Here is a 19281-nt window from a genome sequence, read left to right as displayed (position 1 = left end):
TCGGGCCCAGGGACCAGAGGGTATGGGGCCGGATGCGACTCTTGCGGCTCCGATAGAGCCGCGCGGGTGGTGCCACCCGAACCCTCAGCCGAGTCGCGCGACCGGCGAGAGGAGTAAGAAGAGCGATGTCGCCTCTTCGACTTCTTACTGTGCCTCGACTTACCGGAATGCGAGGACTTAGACCCCGACGAGCGGTGATGGCTGCGACTCCGCGACCGTTCTTTTGACCTCCTCCTCGACCAGGACCTTGAGAGGCACGGAGCCGACTGCCGGATCTCGAGCAGCTTGCGGGACCGCTCCCGCATAGCCTTCGAGGTCAAGGCCCGGCAGTCGAAGCGTGACTCAGCATCATGGATGGCCCCAAGGCAGTAGAGACACCGGCGGTGGTGATCCGCGACTGATATCAGGCGGTGACAGGCGTCGCACGGCTTGAACCCGGGCATCCATCCCGGCACCAGGAGTCTAGGTCGACTCGACATAGGAACCAAAAAGTTTAGTCAAAAAGTGACTAAAGGGTATGCTCTTCCCGAATCTGCGCTTACTGGCGCAGAAAAAAGAAGAACTGACGTCAGCGTACGAGGGCGGCGTCTAAGTACTCCGACGACGGTCGCGGAGGTGCAGACGATGCCTAGCGACGCGCAAGGGTATTGCTGACGAAAATTCTTTCCGGGTCCAGCCTGATGCCTGGGAATATTCTAAGGTAAGGAATCTAACTGACGTGTTTCTTTCAGATAGCTTGAACTAAGTCAATATCAAAATCAATGTTTAGAGTCCAATCCTTTTAGGATGTCTGCCATTATTGCCTGCAGGAAGTAGCATTGAGAGTCCGGAACTGTGTGAATGACCATGCTAAACAGCGCATACAACAGCAACTGGGGAAGGGCACAGAACTTGGAGCTGAGTTGAAGTTTCTCCACCTGTCTGTGTACATGAGCGTGTGTGTGTGTGTGATGCCTGCTTCACCCGCACCCATTCCTTTAACCATAGGCACTATATATATATATATATATATGTATATATATATATATATATATATATATATATATATATGTATATATAGTATCTACTGGCGGTCGCCAGTAGATAGTTCTAGTTAGGATCGCGTTTCCATAGGAAATCCGCAACATTCTATTTGGAATAACTTTGGCGCCGATTGACGAATCCTCGTGAAATTTCCAAAATAGGTGGGGCGCTCCGCTCCGCTCCTTCCCTGAAAGTCTCGGGGGGGGATTCGTCAAGCGGGGGCTGAGAAAAAGGAGGGGTCCTAAAAAGCATTTTCCCCATGCATTTTTCCATAGGACCTTTAGTCCAAGCTACAGCCCGAACGGCTGAACAGAATTACTTGAAATTTGGCAGAGAGGTAGTCCTCAGGTCAGGGATGTGCCTTTTGCAGGTCTGGTGTAAATCTGTTCAGTATTTCCTGAGAAAATAGCATCTAAAAGCATATATATATCTATAGGCGAGCTCCGTGCGCGTACGGTAAAACTTACCGTACGCGCACGCTGCCGTGCGCGATTCTGATTGGTTGTTAGATCTTAGTAAACATTCGAATCGGTCGAAACCAGGAAGTGTCGGCCGCCATTTTGTCTCTCGCAGTCTGAGAGGGTGAAAAATAAAGGTGAAAATAAAGGTGGAGAACGTGAAAAGGGGGAAGGGTGGACAGTTCGTGACCCCCTAGCCTTTGTCAGGGGGTCCCAGAAGGACCCCCAAGGGCCAAAATTTCCTTTAATTTTTTTGCGAAAAATCGCGGAGTACGCTTAGCGTGCGCGTATGGTAGAAACTGAAAAATTCCGCGAACTGCGTAACGTGGGCGCGCATTTAAAAAAACGTACAAATTCACTGAAAAAACCATAGGTTTCACACACGTTATAGTTAGGAATTAGCATTTAAAAAACCTTGCAAATTCACTTAAAAAACCATAGGTTTCACACGTTATAGTTAGCTGGACATTTCACTCGTGAAAAACCATTGAAATTGCCCCGTTATAGTTAGTGCAGGCAACTATAACTCACTCGACCGCAATCCTCTGCTGATGACGTCAGATACTACATCACTGATGACATGTGTCTTTCTGAAAAAAAAATATTTGTGATATATGTATAGCTAAAAATTAATGGAAGAAGACATGGGTAAATAAGTGTCTAAATACAGTGATGTAATATCTGACGTCATCAGCAGAGGATTGCGGTCGCGTGAGTTATAGTTGCCTGCACTAACTATAACGGGGGAATTTCAATGGTTTTTCACGAGTGAAATGTCCAGCTAACTATAACGTGTGAAATCTATGGTTTTTAAGTGAATTTGCAAGGTTTTTTAAATGCTAATTCCTAACTATAACGTGTGTGAAACCTATGGTTTTTTCAGTGAATTATATATTATATATATATATATATATATATATATATATATATATATATATATGTGTGTCTGGGCGTCAGTGTATCAAGGTCAGTTTTGGAGCTAGTGTCTTTTAATGTCTCAGAGATTCAGTTCACGTGCATGATATTGCCCATCCGGGTCAGGTGTCAGTGGGAGCTGCGTTGACGTGCCTGTGTATTGTTGTAGTGTTATGAGTATTGCTTCCCATTGTGTAGCTATTGCCATTTTCCTAATGCCTGTGGCTTCTTCCCGGCGAATAGCTATGCCTTCGGACCTAGCCCATGCAAGTGTGGAATGCCTTTAAGCCTAAAAGTGCGGGGGGTCGGACGCCTTCCATCTTTTCGTGATTAGCCTTTTTGCAACTATTATGCCCAGATCCAAGAATCTGGATGTGACCTTTGTTGTTACGCGTCCTGCGGAATCCGTGCAGCAAGTACCATGGCCAGTCAAAGGGTATCTCTCATTTGGTGCAATTATGCAGCGCTTCCGCGACTTCTCTCCAGTATGCACTAAGGCTGGCGCAGCTCCACAGCATATGCATTAAGTCTGCATCTAGAGTAGAACATCTCGGACAGGCAGAGTCAGTACGGTGAAAATATCTGTTGATTTTGGCTGGCGTATAATATGCCCTGTGTGTAATGTAGAATTGGATTTGTCTGAGCCTCATGTTCCTGAGGGCCTGGACCGGGCTAGCCAGCAGTCGTCCCCATTCTTTGTCTGAGAATTGCCTGCCTAAGTCTTGCCTCCATTTTTGTCTGAGGGGATCTAAATTGATCGCGGCATGTTGGCGCAGCGAGGCTGCGAACCACCGCGTCAGATGTCTGCCTTGTCCCATTACGTGCAAATATTGTACGGAAAGGTGTGTGTGCGGCTCAGTGGTTAGGTCTCCCCATCCCACCGCGAGTGTGGCTATCAAAGACCGGTGTAGGAGGAATTGTCCAGCAGGGAGTCCATCCTCCTCTGTCAGTGTCGCATAGGGAATTGGGACACCGTCTCGGTAGAGGTCTCCCGGGGTCTGTACCCCCACCGCGTGCCATTGTTGTATTTCTGTTTCTGCCCTTTAATGTTAATGTTAAGGGGAATTTATAGAGCGCGCTGTCACCATAAGTTTCCTGGCGCTGATAGACCACGGGGATGTACAGAGAGGCTTAACGGGCATGTGAGAAAAGCAGAGTTTTCAGTGATTTCCTAAAAGGCAGGAGAGAGGACTCAGCCTTAAGGAGGGGAGGGAGAGAGTTCCACAGCTTGGGAGCCAGGTAAGAAAAGCTGCGGCCGCCTAACCTAGAAAGTTTAAAGCGAGGGATGACTAGGAGCTGGAGATGAATGGACCTCAGAGTGCGGGAGGGACAGTAAGGGATGACCAGAGATTTCAGGAAAGCTGGACAGAGGCCTGACCGAGCTTTAAAAGCCAGGCAATAGACCTTAAAGGCTATTCTTTCACTGATGGGCAGCCAGTGTAGTTGGAGTAACAAGGGTCTGGCTGACTGCCATCTAGGGATTCTAAAGACAAGTCTTGCAGCCTGGTTTTGAATGAGCTGGAGCCTAGATAGCAAGGATTTAGGGAGGCCGAGGTACAGGGAATTGGAGAAGTCCAGGCGGGACATCACCAGGGCTATTATCACCTGTAGCAAGGCTTCCGGGGTCAGAAGGTAGGAGACTTTCCGTATCCGGTAGAGCTGGAACATACAGGCGGAAGTTACGGCGCTCACCTGAGCCTTGAGAGTGAGCTGAGAGTCAATAATGACTCCAAGGCTCTTTACACAGTCAGCTGGTAAAGGCGGAGGGCCGAGCTCAGAAGGCCAGAACTGAGGGCCCCAGTGGGCGGCGCTCCTCCCGGGAAGGAGGAGCTCAGTTTTACCTGGGTTGAGCTTCAGTTGGTTTTGGTTCATCCAATGCTGGATGTGTAGCATGACCATTTGGAAATTAGTGGTAGCGTCAGGGGAGGTGAATGGAAAAATAATTTGTAAGTCATCCGCATAGTTGAACACAGTGACGTCCCACCTACCCAAGGAGTGAATAAGGGGTTGAAGGTACAAATTAAAGAGGAGGGGGGACAAAGAGGATCCTTGGGGGACGCCACAGAGTAGCGGGGTGCTAGGAGCTGTAAAAGGGCCCAATTTGACAGCTTGAGATCTTCCCTCAAGGAAAGACCTAACCCAGGTCAGAGCAAGCCCATGGATTCCTGCTGACTCGACACGGTGGAGTAAGATGGCATGGTCCACCGTGTCGAATGCCGCCGACAGGTCCAATAGGACCAGGGCCTGGGAGAGACCTCTGTCGGCGTTAATTCTGAGGTTATCCATCACGGCGAGAATGACAGCCTCGGTGGAATGGGCTGGTCTAAAGCCGGCTTGATTTAATTCTAAGAAATTGGATTCCTCGATAAATTGCGAGAGGCAGGCAGTGACATGTGCTTCTAGAATTTTAGACAAGTAAGGCAGGAGGGAAATGGGCCGATAATTTGCGAGAATAGATGGATCCGCGCCAGGTTTTTTCAACAGAGGAACCAGGATAGCTTCCTTGAATGACCTGGGCACTATTCCGGAGCTGAGAGAGGCATTGAGTAGGGGAAGAACACTGTGTGGAAAAGTAAGGCAGATCTGGCGAAGCACTGAGGGAGGGCAGCAGTCTTGAGGGGAGCCAGATTTCACACGTGTAGCCAGTTTTGCTAGGGATTCGGAACCAAGGGGGGGGAAACAGGTCAGGATAGAAGCGTTAATGGAAGGGGCTACGACAGTGGTCAGGGAGGTAGAGTGAGGAATAGAATTTTTGATTGTCAAGATCTTGTCAATAAAGAAGGAGTTCAGAGCCTCGCAGGACTCAGCGGAAGGCGCCTGGTTGGGGAGTGTCCTGGCGTCTGAAGTTAACTCAGCAAGAACTTTGAATATCTCCTTGGATTTGTTGGGGGCAGTTAGTATTCTCTTGGAGACGAAGGCAGCCTTAGTGGTGATGATGGCTTTTTTATATTCCTTGCGTGCTAGCACGTAAGCCTCCCTGTCGGTGCTGAGGTAATTACGCCTCCACCTACGCTCCACTTGACGTAGCTCAAGATGGTGAGTTTTCAGAGCTGAGTTGAACCATTTATGGGAATTGCTATGTCGGGATCGAGGGAACCGAGAGATGGGGGCGAATTGGTCGCTGGCTATCGTAAGCCAGTGAATGATATCAGCCTCCAAGGCGTTGACGCCTGAGCTGTTACTAAGAGGGGGTCGGGTTTCTGCAAGAAGAGAGAGGAAGGCAGGAAAATCGAGGGCATTCCATTTCCTGGCAACCCCACCCTCCAACGGCGGGAGTCTGACCGGGCCTTGCACCGAGATAGAGGTCTCGATCAAAGAGTGATCTGACCAGATGCATGGAGAGATAATCGGGCCAGAGAGCGATACCCCCATCGACCAAATGTGATCCAAGATATGGCCCCCGATGTGAGTGGGAGTAGTGACATGTTGAGTCAGATTCAAACTGAGGAGTGCCTCGAACAGTTCGGTAGCATGAGGACCGGCATCAGCCTGATCATACCAGTAATTAAAGTCGCCAAACATGGCGATACGAGCAGAGGCAATCATCAGGGCGGCAAGCTGTTCGCTGAGGGCAGCAGAGAACGAAGGCATAGGGGTAGGAGGACGGTACAGAACAATGAGGGTCAGGGCTCCAGCCTCGGAGGCTAGGCTGATAACAAGATTCTCAACCTCAGGGAGGCAGAGCGAAGAAGAAGCAATGAATTTAAGATCTTTACGTATGATTGCTGCCACACCTCCACCACGGCGCGCTGAAGGCCGATTGGCATTCAGCATATAATAGCTAGGTGGCAGAGCAGCCAGGATATCTGGAAGGGAGAGGTCAGATAGCCAAGTCTCGGTGAGCAGCAGGACATCAGGGTTCTCGGCTGTCAGGAGAAGAAATATGTCAGAATGATGTTGAGGGAGGGAGCGTGTATTGAGGTAGAGTATACGAATCCGGGACTCAGGCTGGGTCGGGGCAGACGGAGCCTGATATATGGGTGGGGATGAAGGTGTGTCAGCCGAGATGCCAAGAGACACTAGGCGATCCCAAGCGGCAGAAGGGAGAGCACAAGGACAGTGCTGTAGTGCTCTGAGGGTAGCAGCGGAATAAGTGAGGGCAGGGGCAGCGTTCCAGGGCCCTGGGCCCGGCAGGCCGCGGACGGGCGCAGACGGGCTTAACTCAGGCGAGACTCCGGCGCGCCTACGACGCGCCCGCTGCGCTCGTCCGCTGCGCTTCCGGGGAGGGATGGCCATTTTGTAGGGCTGAGGGCGGGAGGGGCCGAGCGCTAGTCCGCTCGCCTCGTCTCCGCTCCGAGCTCCTCACCCAAGATGGCGGCCAAAATCGGGTCCCAGGCGGCGCTACGATCGCCAGCCAGGGGACAGATCAGGGCGAATACAGAGATAAAGGCAAGGTAAACGCAAACAGTGGACCTGCACAACAATAAGGGGGGTTAGCAAACAGAGTGCAGTTAAAATCACGGAATATGCAGTTCAGTTTTAAATTTCAGCAGTTCAAAATCAAAGTATACAATTCACTTTAGAATTAATTTAAAATATCTGCGCTAAATCACAGGGCCCAGAGGAGCCTCTGACAGCGTGAGCGTCTATCAATGGACTGCGGCACAAGGAGGGTTTTTGTAGGGCTGAGGGCGGGAGGGGCCGAGCGCTAGTCCGCTCGCCTCGTCTCCGCTCCGAGCTCCTCACCCAAGATGGCGGCCAAAATCGGGTCCCAGGCGGCGCTACGATCGCCAGCCAGGGGACAGATCAGGGCGAATACAGAGATAAAGGCAAGGTAAACGCAAACAGTGGACCTGCACAACAATAAGGGGGGTTAGCAAACAGAGTGCAGTTAAAATCACGGAATATGCAGTTCAGTTTTAAATTTCAGCAGTTCAAAATCAAAGTATACAATTCACTTTAGAATTAATTTAAAATATCTGCGCTAAATCACAGGGCCCAGAGGAGCCTCTGACAGCGTGAGCGTCTAGGAGCGCCCTCTAGAGGGAGAGGGGGGGGGGGCATATGGTGTTGTGTTTCTAGTTACAGGTCTGCCCACTTCATCGACATCATCTGACCTAGATAATGGTCAAGTCCCAAGAACATGAAGTGGTTTTATTTCCTCTTACTACTTATACTTCATATTCCTCTTCCATGAAGAATGCTTCCATGTTTGAATGAGGTTCTACCTCTTGTGAGATTTTTCTTACCACATCCATTCCAGAAGACGAATATTGTAAATTCCTATCTGGAAGGTGAGAGGAAAGTGATGAAGCCATTAGTAATCGCAGAGAAACAGGTAACGAAATTGGGGAAATGGAAATAGCTGATGTGACTGTCACAACTGATTAGAAAGTAGTAGATGGTGGTATAACTGACAAGGCATTCAGTGAGAGAACTTCCAACGTAAAGGACTAAATCATCGATGATGGAAATAGCATAGCAAATGAAGTAAAGGAGGGAGCCGTCAGCAATAGAATTGGTATGGCAGTTGATGAAGTAACTGAGGGGGGGCTGCCAATGATGAAAAAGGCAATGGAATTCCACAGGCAACAGGTGGAGTCATTGTCAATGAAGCTGGCTTCTGAAATACCTCATCTGTATTACGGTCGTTGACACACAGTGCTTAGGTGTATTCACTTTTGTAAATGAAGATGCTTGTTTAACCTCTAATACAATGGATTTTTGTGCACTCACCATCACTGTAGCACCCGAAAGAGCAGTTGTCAACAATGAAGAAGACTGGGTTATCTTCATCATTGAGACAGTTGATGAGACCCTGTTATAAACTTTGTGACGAATACTTGACTTTGTGAAAATGCTTGTGTAGGCGGTCTGGCTTTTGAGGAGTTTGGTAAGAATAGGAATGATCTTCCCTACCTTGTTTTCTCTTACTTTTGTCAGTTTATCTTTACCCTTCTGCGGCCAAAAGGTAGTCTGAACCTTCAAAGCAGCCTTAGGTGCTTTGCACTCTGCCAGAGGATTCTCTGGCCAGGCTAAAAAATACTAAAGCTATGTCTGATACTTCGCTTGCTCAGGACTAGCGGGCTGAGATATACCCTGCTCCTCCACAGCAAACATGCACCAAATGTCTCTCTCAGTCTTTAAGAGTGTTCTTTAGCAATGCAAGGAAAATGTTCTAATACCTTGCGAGATTGCCAGCTTATAATACGGAGTGCGCTTGTATTCTGACTAACTTTGTCTCTCACCATACTTCTCTTTAACAGAGATTCTATAGATGGTGTCTCAGCCACAGGCGGTATATATTGAGCATGGCTGAAGACAAAAACCTTTTTTCTGGAATGAAATTCAGTAACTCAATCCCTTCTTGAAGTAACTACAGAAGAACTGCTGAGAATTCCTTTCATACTGACAAACTGAGAAAAATCTGACGGTTTGAGTCCCTGAGAAGAGTAGAGGTGAAGGGAAGCCCCTCTAACTGGCCAAGAGTATGGACCATTCATTGATGTGGATTGGTTGTATATCATCTATGGCTTTTCAGATGTTGTTTGTGTATAGGTACACTGCTATTGGACAATGATTGGTGCGTGCTCCCGGGCTATTGACGTGGTATATGCAAGAATATGAATCTATGAAAGATCCAGTGCTTAAGAACGAAGTTGACCTCAACTGACAGTGCCGGAAGAGTCGCTTCACTATAAGGGTATATTCTATCTCACAGTTTCTCAACAAATGACATTTCCTACAGACCTTTACATTTCTACATCATTATACGAGTCCTGTTTCCAACTCAGAGTGTTTAAAGAAAACGTAAAGATCAACCTTCGTGCTTTTTACTACAGTTTTATGCCCTCGCTACTGGACAAACAAATAAGGGGCAAAGGGATGTGGGTAACCCAATGTTGTAGCAGTATGGAATTCAAGACTGATCAGTTGTACACATCTCTAATTGTGGGCTAGGCCCGTGTGTTAACATCAAAATCTCAGGTATTAAAAGCCCTGGGGGCTGCGCTACAGTCCTTTATTCTTCTTCTTTTTAGTTAATGTATGTATAAACACCAGTTACACGTGGTCTGTATGCTAAAGTGATCTCCACACCTATAATTATTCTTAAATTCTTTGAATAATTGTGGAGTTTGATTAAAATAAGTTATATGAAAAATGGAAAATAAATATATTAAAAATGCATTTTCAAAAATATTTGTACCTCAGCTGCCATATGTGCCCTGGGCCTTCTCATCATTGTTAGCTATAACCACCATCATAGTTATTTTTGTAGTGCTACAAACACAGTTATCTATGCGCTTCTTCTGTCAAGATGAATACTATTAATTTTAGAATGCAAGTATTTATAACTTTTCTCTACAGAAATATTTTCATTTAGAGAGGGCTGCACAATCTATCAACCACTCAACAACCACACTGAAGCAAATCTATCAAAATGAGTGCTGTAATTTCCTATCAACTTCTTCTCAACTCAGCATTGGCTACATTCAATACTGTGCATGCATTCCATGGAATAACAGATCTCTTCTCTCATAATATTACATCCGCTAGATAAAAAGAGGAATCTGGAATTACCAATTTAGTTCACCTACCTTCCTTAAAATATTATATGACTATTTAGGATACATTTCCTCAAAATAATCGATGTGTGGTGGTTGAAGTATATCAAGTGCTGATAGTACCTGTTGGACGAAAAAAACACCGAATTATTACCATCAAGAACAAAGACTATGTTAAAAGCTCAATAAATCACCATAAGAAAGAAAGCACTGCGAGTAAAAATGCCCTTTAAATGGCGTTTAATTTTTAGACATTTAATTAGCAGATTTTATCAACTGAATTCCGTTGAACATCAAACAAGCACTGTGTAACAAACTGATCAGAATGCCATTGATAATGTGGGTAAGAAGCTAACACTATTTTATGTCAGTTTTATTTGCTGGATGAGCTCCATTAGAGCTGCAGTGGCATCCAAAAGAATCAGTGATGACATTCTTAACTTAAGCCGTTGTTAGAGCAGCCCTCTTCCAATGAGATGGCGATTAAATTCTCAATTGCAGTTAAGTATTTAACAGCTTATATGCTATTCAGGGCTCACATAAACAGGAATACTCCTAACTAAATCCGTTGAACGCATCAGCCTTCTTTTTCCACACGTTTCGATCTGAAGACTAAGAATTCAATAGGTGCATACCCATATTAAAATAATACGCAAACAATAATATGTATGTGCACTCGAGGACACGCAGTTTAACTGCCGCTTTGTAAAATTCTTAAGACAAGTGGAGAAGATGCCAAGTCAGAACAGCAATACAGCTGACAAGGAAAAAAGACTGACGCTGCTAAAATAACTACTTATTCTTTTAATGTACTGTTAACACCATTTGGTTATAATGTTTTTCTAATCAGTTTTAAATTTTTAAACATGTAATGAGATATTTTGTAGCAATGGTTTTAAGTAAATCTGCTAAATAAAATAAACTTTAAACTTGTATGTGCACCAGTACAGCATGAAACAGACTGATGATAGCAGAAAGACAAAATAATGTTTAAGAAACCTTTTCAGAAGGTGTTATAGCTAATGATAATGTTTCTGTTAAACGTTGTGTCCTTAATTGTTACTTCCCATTTACTTTGATTACATGAATCAAAGAAAATCCCTGATACAAGACTCATTTCACTATACAATAGGTTAATTTGCGCAGAATCAAAGTCAGATAGGAACATTAGAATACGTTACTTTATGGTAAAATAAATATGCTAACTTCTATTATTAATTATTGCCACAGGGTTTTAGCATTTCTACTTTGCATTTCGTGGCCGTGTATATCACTTATGTATTTTATTTTTGCGACTCTAGTAAGCTCTGACCTTTATTGACTTGACGATACTGCTTCCGGTTGCCACGGAAGCCGGCAGGGTTGATGGACTAGTCGTACCGGAGTCTCCTCTACTTAAGAGGGATGACTCAGCAGACGCGACGCTGGCACGCCGAAGGCAAGCCTGTCTGCGTCCGTCTGCACCTGGCCATCGCCAGGAGCCCTGCCCACTGGGTCCCGGCTAGTGCTTCCAGGCTTAAATACTCTGCTATTCAACTTAAACAGGTCAGATAGCTTGCCACTATCACACTTGTCCCATGCCATACAACCAGGGCTTTAATTGGGGGGGGGGAATGGGGGTGCTCTAAAAGAGGTGTGGCACATTTCTTAAAGGGGTGTGGCCTATCTGAGCAGGGGCATGGTCTAAATCAAGGTAACTAGCATTGTGTGCTTAAGAAAACCATGAAGTCGCATCCAGGAAAGGATAATAAAAATAGGCAAAAAGGTATATTTATTAAGTATAAGCCATAAAATACCAAACACTTTAAAAACATGTAAAAATTATTTACATTACTTAGAAATCTGTTGCAGGATTTCCCCAAACCCTTGAAGATATTCACTGTGTCTATTTTGCTGGGGTTTCTCACAACAATTTTCTTCAGCAGACCTACCTTTTGCTAGACAACTCTTTACATACAGCTTTGCATCAAATGTTTCAAATGGAGGACCATTGAGTTTTACCCATAAGCATGAAGAAATGGTCTCTACAAGAAGAGAGGCCCTTGTAGGACTAGCAATTAAGTTCATTGTGCTGAAACCTCTCTCGCAATCTGCATTACTTGCTGGCAGGGTTTCCATGCAAACTACTAACTTTAATGCTTCAGGGGTTTTCTTTCCACCAAAATCTTTGAAAAGTCTAAAAGCTTGAATAGTATCTCTTGCTGGCAGCTGAAACTCTCTACACAGTTTCTGGATATCTGTTTCACCATAAATAATGCATTCATCACCAGAAGGCAAGTTGCCTGCATCTAGCACACTGAAGCTGGCTATAAGTTATTTCTCAGAATCCGGGGCACATCGTTTATTGATGTTTACAGACAGACTTTGGTAAAACTGATTTTGATTAAGGGCAACAGAGTTACTTCTACCATGGAAAAGAGGAATATTCTTGAATTTGCTTTCGTCAAATGCTCTCAGAGCCGCAGAAGCAAACTCCCCTGGTGAGTCCTTCATTGCTCTAAATATACGCACTTGACTAACCAAAAGTCTGTGGGCATTAACAATTGTAATGTCCCTCCTCTGTAAGGAGAGTGATAAGTCTTTGAGCTCTTGAAGTGCATCACACATTACCCCCAAATCTCTGGTAAAAGAATAGGATGTAAGCTTCTTCAAGAGACCTTCATACTTACTCCGGTCGCTTATGGGTCTGGATGGGTCTTTAGAAGCATTCTCAAAATGTTTGCACAAGGCAGGGAAGCAGTTCCAAACAGCTTTCACAGATCTGTACCTGGATGCTACCCATCTAGTATCAAGCATTTTCCCTATCTTCTGAAGCTGTACACATAGCTCACTGGCGGCCAGATTTAGCTCTCTCTGGTTTTTGGGTGACATGCTGTATGTGGCATACAATGAGTCCATGAAAATCTTGAAGTGATTGACCCCTGCAACCTCATCAACTGTATCTGCCACAGCAAGTTCTAGTCTGTGAGCCAAACAGTGCCATGTCAGTACAAGATTTGGAAATTCTGATTTCAGCAATGCTACTACTCCTCCTTTTTTACCAAACATCACTGCTGCTACATCTGAACATACTGCAATCAAGATATCATTTAGCAGACTTTTTCGAAGTAGCTTAGGAGAGCTGTCTTTACGCCAAGGGACTTTGCTTCTGCCAGCTCCAGAAGGCCGAAATAGATGGTCACTGGGGTACTTTCATTTCCAAAAATGCCACTGAGGTAGATGATTAAGGTAGAAGCATTGCTATTAGAAGTGCTTTCATCAATTAATACTGTGATCTTTGGTTTGAGTTGTCTGATATAACAGACCAATCTTTGTTGCATTTCCAGTGCAATGTGTTTTATTATTTCAGTTACAGTCACATTGCAGTGCAAAACGCAGCCCATTGCACTGCCATTCTTTGCTTGAAGGATAATTAGATCAGGGTGGTCAGTGAAAGGGCAATCTTTTTTTGCCAAGTAGTAGGCAGTGTCAAATACCCTGCATGTGCTCTCCATATGTTTTGCATTACATTCGTTTACTGTCACCGCCAATGTATTTTCCTGCTGAGCTGTAAGAATGTCTTCAGCTGCCAAGTGGCCAGCGCTCACCTTATACTTCATAATCTTCTTCCTGAGCTGCTTCTGCCTGGAAGCTTTTCCGTCACCGGAAGGACCAACCTCGCCATCTGCCCACTCTTTACTTATGCGCATGCCCTGGGTGTTATTGTGCACTGAAAGACCTGTTGATTTAGCCTGTTTGCAGGAAGAACATCCAATATTGCCTGACTTAAAATACAACCATTTATATTCCTCTTGAAAGTAATACCACTGTTTAGTGTTCCAGCAGTCAGGGAGTTTGACGGTTTCTTTCTCTGGCACACATTGAAGTCTTTGCAAAGGTGGATTGTCCTTGGTAGACTCTTGCTGAGTTTTACTAGCCTCATCACTAGTTGGTTGCACTGGACAAGACTCCCCTGTGACACGCTGGCGCTTCAGTGACGGTAGGAAGTCAATCATTGAAGATTGCATAGACTTGCGCTTCAGAGCAGAAGCAGATAAGCCACTAGTAGTCATGGTAAAATTTATAACTTTCTTCTTGAAGGCTGGACTGGTATATCTGAAAAAGAAAAGAAAAGAAAATCTTCCTCTGCTGATTTCCTCTGCTGATTTTGGTTTCCAGGTGATAAGGCCTTGCGTCACGCAACGAGAATATTAAGCCTATAATCTGCAACAAAAATTGAATAGTTTACTCCAGTGAACCACAATTTTTAATTGGAGTTCCATTTGGCAGGCAGATGTTACTCTTCATTTTGTGCTGCTCCTGAAAGGATCTCTCATTGTGCAGTGGAACAAAAATAGACTACTGCATGGAATAAAGAAAATCCTGAGGCACTGCCATCCTACTGCATCAATGCATCGAATAAAGAAGTATTATTTTACACACTGTAGATAACCCCTGCTTACACCCTTGGTAGCTTGGCACGAACAGACAGGCTTATCCCCAAGGCAATGCGTAAAGTATTTGTACCAACACTCACAGTAAGATAGCGCAACACCACAAATGGACACTACACCAAGTATTTATAAAAATATAAATTACTTTATATAGATTAAGCAGATCAAAACACCATAAACAGCACATACACAATCACTCTTGTGTTAGAAAATGTTCTCTTGAAGATGGCGAACGACTGACAGCACCGCTGTGATGCTCCGCTGAGCGTCCCCCTGTAACTAATTTACTCACGGTTTTGAGAACGAAGAGCAGGAAAAGAAACCCCCCCGGATTAAAGCTACGAGACAGAGCTTACCCCCGATGGAAAAGATCGATAGGAATGCTCCCGAAAAAAACTCTGACAGTCGCTTGCCAGTCTTACCGGCGTTGTGAGATTAGAGCTTCACGATCTCCCCCGCCGCGAGGACGCTCGTATTGCTCTGGCATCCCGGATTCGCGCTGACCTGCATGCACCCTGCTCAGCTCCATCAGTATTTCCGATCAAACGGAGCCACAGAGACGCTCTCGGAAGTGGCCACACGCTCTCTCAGCACACTAAAAATCGATGGATTCTTACACCCGATAACTGCAGCAGAGACTCTCGGCGGATCGGCACTTTCATAGTGCAACTTTTCTTCAACGCTTGCGAAATACAAGCGAGCATGACAGGGAAAGGGGCGCGTGGAGGCAAAGCGAAGAGTGCTACTTCACAGGTGAGCATTGTGTCAGCCGCAACTCGGCAGAAAAGATGTGATACCCTGGGAGGCAAAACTAAAGGTGGGGGAGAGAAAGGGGGAGCGGATGGACGGCTCTGAGAGGAAAACTAATGAAAGTGATCTTATTAAAACAGTGACTATTAAAAGGAACCCCTCACGCTTGACAAAAGATGATGGAAACTTGCAACCCTTAATTACCACAAGCTTTGGTATTACAACAAGGGCAGAGAATGGCTTTACTGCTACTGCAAATTGCCCGGGAGGGAATGAGGCAAAGCAGCAGCTGAGCAAAAATAGGCAAAGAGAAAACCGACAGTCTGCTTTAGCAGAAGCCTTAAACGAGCCACAATCTTCAGAATGCGTAGCACCCACCGCAGTCACAACTCCATCAATACAGATAGAAGGGAGCTTGACGCAACACATTGGTACTCCCGTAAGTAACTGTAGCAAGGCAGACTGCAGCACAACCCCCTAGTAGAACTCTTGAATGCATCTATCTTGGGGCAAACCAGTAGCTATGGCCAACAAGAATACATCCTGAAAACGACGGACAACCAGGATAAATTCTTCTCCCTCACTGAAGAATCTGAATTATCTGACATAAGCATTTAGGTATCAAGCGGGGAGGAGGGAGCTAAGTGGTACAGCAGCTCAAACACCGACCCTTTGAAGCACAAACACCTTTCCAAAAAAATGCAAAGGAAAAAAAATCTGTCAGGAAAGTAGGAAAGACTTGTGCCGAAATTGTTGACCGCATGGCTTCAGTGGAAAGAAGAACTGAACAACTGGAAAAGGATTTTACAATGTTAAAAATACAGAATGACGAACATGAGGGAGTTGTCAAAGACTTGATGTGGAAGGCCGAGGAGCAGGAAAACCGGCAGAGGCGCAATAAACTTTGCTTTCTGGGGATCCTAGAGGGTATCGAAAAGGATGATTCAAGGAAATTTATGATAACATTCCTTAAAGGGGCATTTCCAGAGCTACAATATTGGGATTGGGACAAAGAAGTCCAGAGAGCTCATAGGTTTCCTTTATTTCCTAGCAAGCGTGCCTCGGCACCACGACAACATCCAAGGGCCATGCTGCTATTCTTTGGCAACTTCTTGCTCCGACAAGCTCTCTATGATCTGGCCAGACCCACAAACAAACGCTCATTTGAAGGAATAACTTTTTTCACCCACCCCGACTTTGCGCACGCCACGGTGGAGCGCAGGTGGAGACTTCGACAGCTCTTTGACCCTTTTCAAAAGCTGGGGGCAACAGTGTACCTGCAGAACCTGGCCAGGCTCAAAATTGTTCATCAAGGGACCACTAGAAGCTTTATTTCAGAGATACAGGCTAAAAGCTATCTAGAGGAGATTGCAGGGCACAAACCATGAACACAATTGTTACGGTGCTAGTTGTATTAAGGGAAGCTTAGATGTTGGTATCTTGATTAGTACTGCCGGGGGTTATTCACGCCTATATATATATATTTGCACTTATATTCACTGTAGCTCTTCTAATGGATTCTATCACAGGGGGGGCTCAGCGGGCTCATAGGGGATCGGACGACGGACGTCCAACTCCGGGCCCCGAGGTGGCCAGGTAACTTCCATGAATGGCGGAGGGTGGGGGAGTTGAGCAGGGGAGGGTGGCGGGGAGTGGGTGGGTCAGACAGGTTGTTAAAATTATTGAGAGAAAGTACACTAGTCAACACTAAAAAGCAAAGGCAAAATAACAAGCAGGCTTTTGGCAAACTAGGTGCAATATATAGTCCACTCATTTTAAAACTATGGGGGTGTTAAAAGTGTTATCCCTAAACATCTGTGGATTAAACAACATTAAAAAAAGACAAACAGTTACAATAGGATTATGAGCCTGGGGGAGCGAATATTGTGTGCCTCCAAGAAACGCACATAGTGGGATCTCAGAGCCATATTTTAAATACACTAGGGTATAGGTTGGTGTGTGCTACATCGCAGGGGGCACGGGTTCGGGGGGTCGCAATCTTAGCCAAGGGCAGTGGGTACGTTTTTATTCACTCCAAAACTGATACATTTGGTCGATGGGCAATTACTGAGTGCCAATATGGAAAGGGACAGAAGCTAACTCTGTGTGCCCTATATGGGAGCAATAGTGATGACCCTGTTGTATTTGACGAAATCTCCAATGAGCTTGTACATTGGCCTCTACCAGTAATAGTCTGTGAGGACTTTAATATTAATCTCCCTGCGGATTGGTCTTTGAAAAATGACTGGTTTTATAAAGGCCGCAAACCTAAAGTATTCAAGTCTCTGAAGAATATGTGTTTTGTACATGGCTTAGTGGATGGTTGGCAAAGATGCAATCCTAACGACCCAGGGTATACTTTTTTTTCTAATCCACACTACTCATGTTAGAATAGATTATGTATTAATGTCAAACTCACTCAAAACTAAGTGTCAAACAGAGAAGCTGCCCCGAATACTATCAGACCATAACCCTCTAGTTTGTACCCTGGAAATGGCACCTGTAAACACAGAACCAACACCCTGGACTTTTGAACGATCCCTGCTGCTAGATGCCAATTATTGTTCCCATATCAGAGGATGGATCCCCAATTTCTTAGCCGATAATATTGGCAGTGCCTCAATTGAAATAGTTTGGGACACTATGAAGGCAGGGATTCGGGGAGAGATGTTGCAGTATTCTTTGAGGGCTAATAAACTAGAGAGGGAAAGTATGCGGGGTTTACAGGAAAACCTTAGGTTGGCTGAAGAAGAGTTGATCAGAGTAACAAACGGGATCAAAGTGGCAGAAAAAAATACTAAAACCCAAAGTCAGGTTGCAATCGCTAAGGCGGCAATCACCAATATCTTTACTGACAAAGCTGTCAGGAAAGCAATTGTGCGAAAAGAAATGGTGTATGAAGTTAATGAACAAGTGGGTCATCAACTAGCCGTGCGAATACGACAACAAACTACATCCAATCAGATACGTGAAATATATGATCCCGTTGAGGGCCATCTATCCGATTCAGAACTTATTAGAGAGGCTTTTTGGCGATTCTACCGAGATCTGTACATGGAAGAAAGTAGGGGGGGCTCAACCGAGGTTGATAGATATCTAGATTGCGGCATTCATGATAAACTCGCTGAGGAAGATCAGAGTATGTTGGAGGAAACCCCTAATCTAGACGAAATCATAGTCATCATTAAGAATCTCCCGAAGGGGAAAGCTACAGGAATGTATGGTATTCCTTCCGAATTTTATGTAACGTTTCTAGAGTAAATTAAAAACCTTCTATTAGAATTAATTATACATATTTTTAAAGGCGGCCAACCTCCAAATTCTTGGTCTAGGGCAAAAATAGTTATTTTCCCCAAAAAGAATAAACCTCATACCCTATTACCCCCACCAATGCAGATTCGAAAATGTATTCAAAAATTCTGGCTAATAGGGTAATCCCCACTATTCACAAAGTGATTGTTAAGTGCCAACATGGCTTTGTTCCAGGGCGGTCAACCATCAATCACATTCTGAGAGTGATTAGCTTTGACCCTTCTCGATGCCGAGAAGGCATTCAATAGGGTCTCCTGGCAATTTCTGTGGAAATCTATGTCTAAGGTTGGGATTAAGGAAGGCTTCATACAGGCAGTACAAAAACTATATATTAACCCCAGAGCAGTGGTATTGGTGAATGGAACCTTAACCAAAGAACTAACAATCTCCCGAGGAACACGCCAGTGTTGTCCATGCTCTCCACTGCTTTTTGAAATTTACATAGATACCTTTATCCGTAGACTGGAAAGGAATAGGGAAATAATACCCATTGTATTACAAACATATCTAACTAAAACATTGGCATATGCCGAAGATATAGCCATTGTCACTGCTGACCCTATTACAGCAATGTCTATTATTGAGTGCGAAGCTAGCAATTTCTGGTTAGTTTCCGGTTACGCGCTCACCCGACGCAAGACACAGATTGTTTTAAATAACAAAAGCAGGATGGATGATCCTCGGGTGGTGGAAAAAGCTACATACCTGGGAATCGCCATCTGCTCTAATCTTGATAATGAACGGAATTCAGACCACAAGTTCCAGCGTGCATTAGGAAATGAAAACTACCAAGTGAGGCACACCGGAGGCCTAATTAATGTGGCAACGCAGGGAACTATGGGAGCCAAAGACATTCTGTGCAGCCAACTTGCCTCTGAGGAAAGA

General features: G+C 45.0%; 1 protein-coding gene and 1 pseudogene across 1 annotated transcript in view; both read right to left on the bottom strand.

The window, feature by feature from the left end:
* NLK (nemo like kinase) overlaps positions 1 to 19281 on the bottom strand; it is a 1424501-nt gene that overhangs the window by 787035 nt on the left and 618185 nt on the right. Inside the window, exon 3 of the mRNA XM_085649870.1 lies at positions 9969 to 10024. Coding sequence (XP_085505996.1) covers positions 9969 to 10024 — 56 coding nt within the window. The remainder of the gene's footprint in view (positions 1 to 9968; positions 10025 to 19281) is intronic.
* On the bottom strand, positions 11732 to 13953 carry LOC146859189 (E3 SUMO-protein ligase KIAA1586-like; annotated as a pseudogene).

Source organism: Triturus cristatus, chromosome 3_2 (genome assembly GCF_964204655.1).
Source record: "Triturus cristatus chromosome 3_2, aTriCri1.1, whole genome shotgun sequence".
NCBI lineage: Eukaryota > Metazoa > Chordata > Amphibia > Caudata > Salamandridae > Triturus > Triturus cristatus.
Note: the sequence above shows the minus strand (reverse complement) of the source record. Positions and strands in the feature narration are given on the sequence as shown.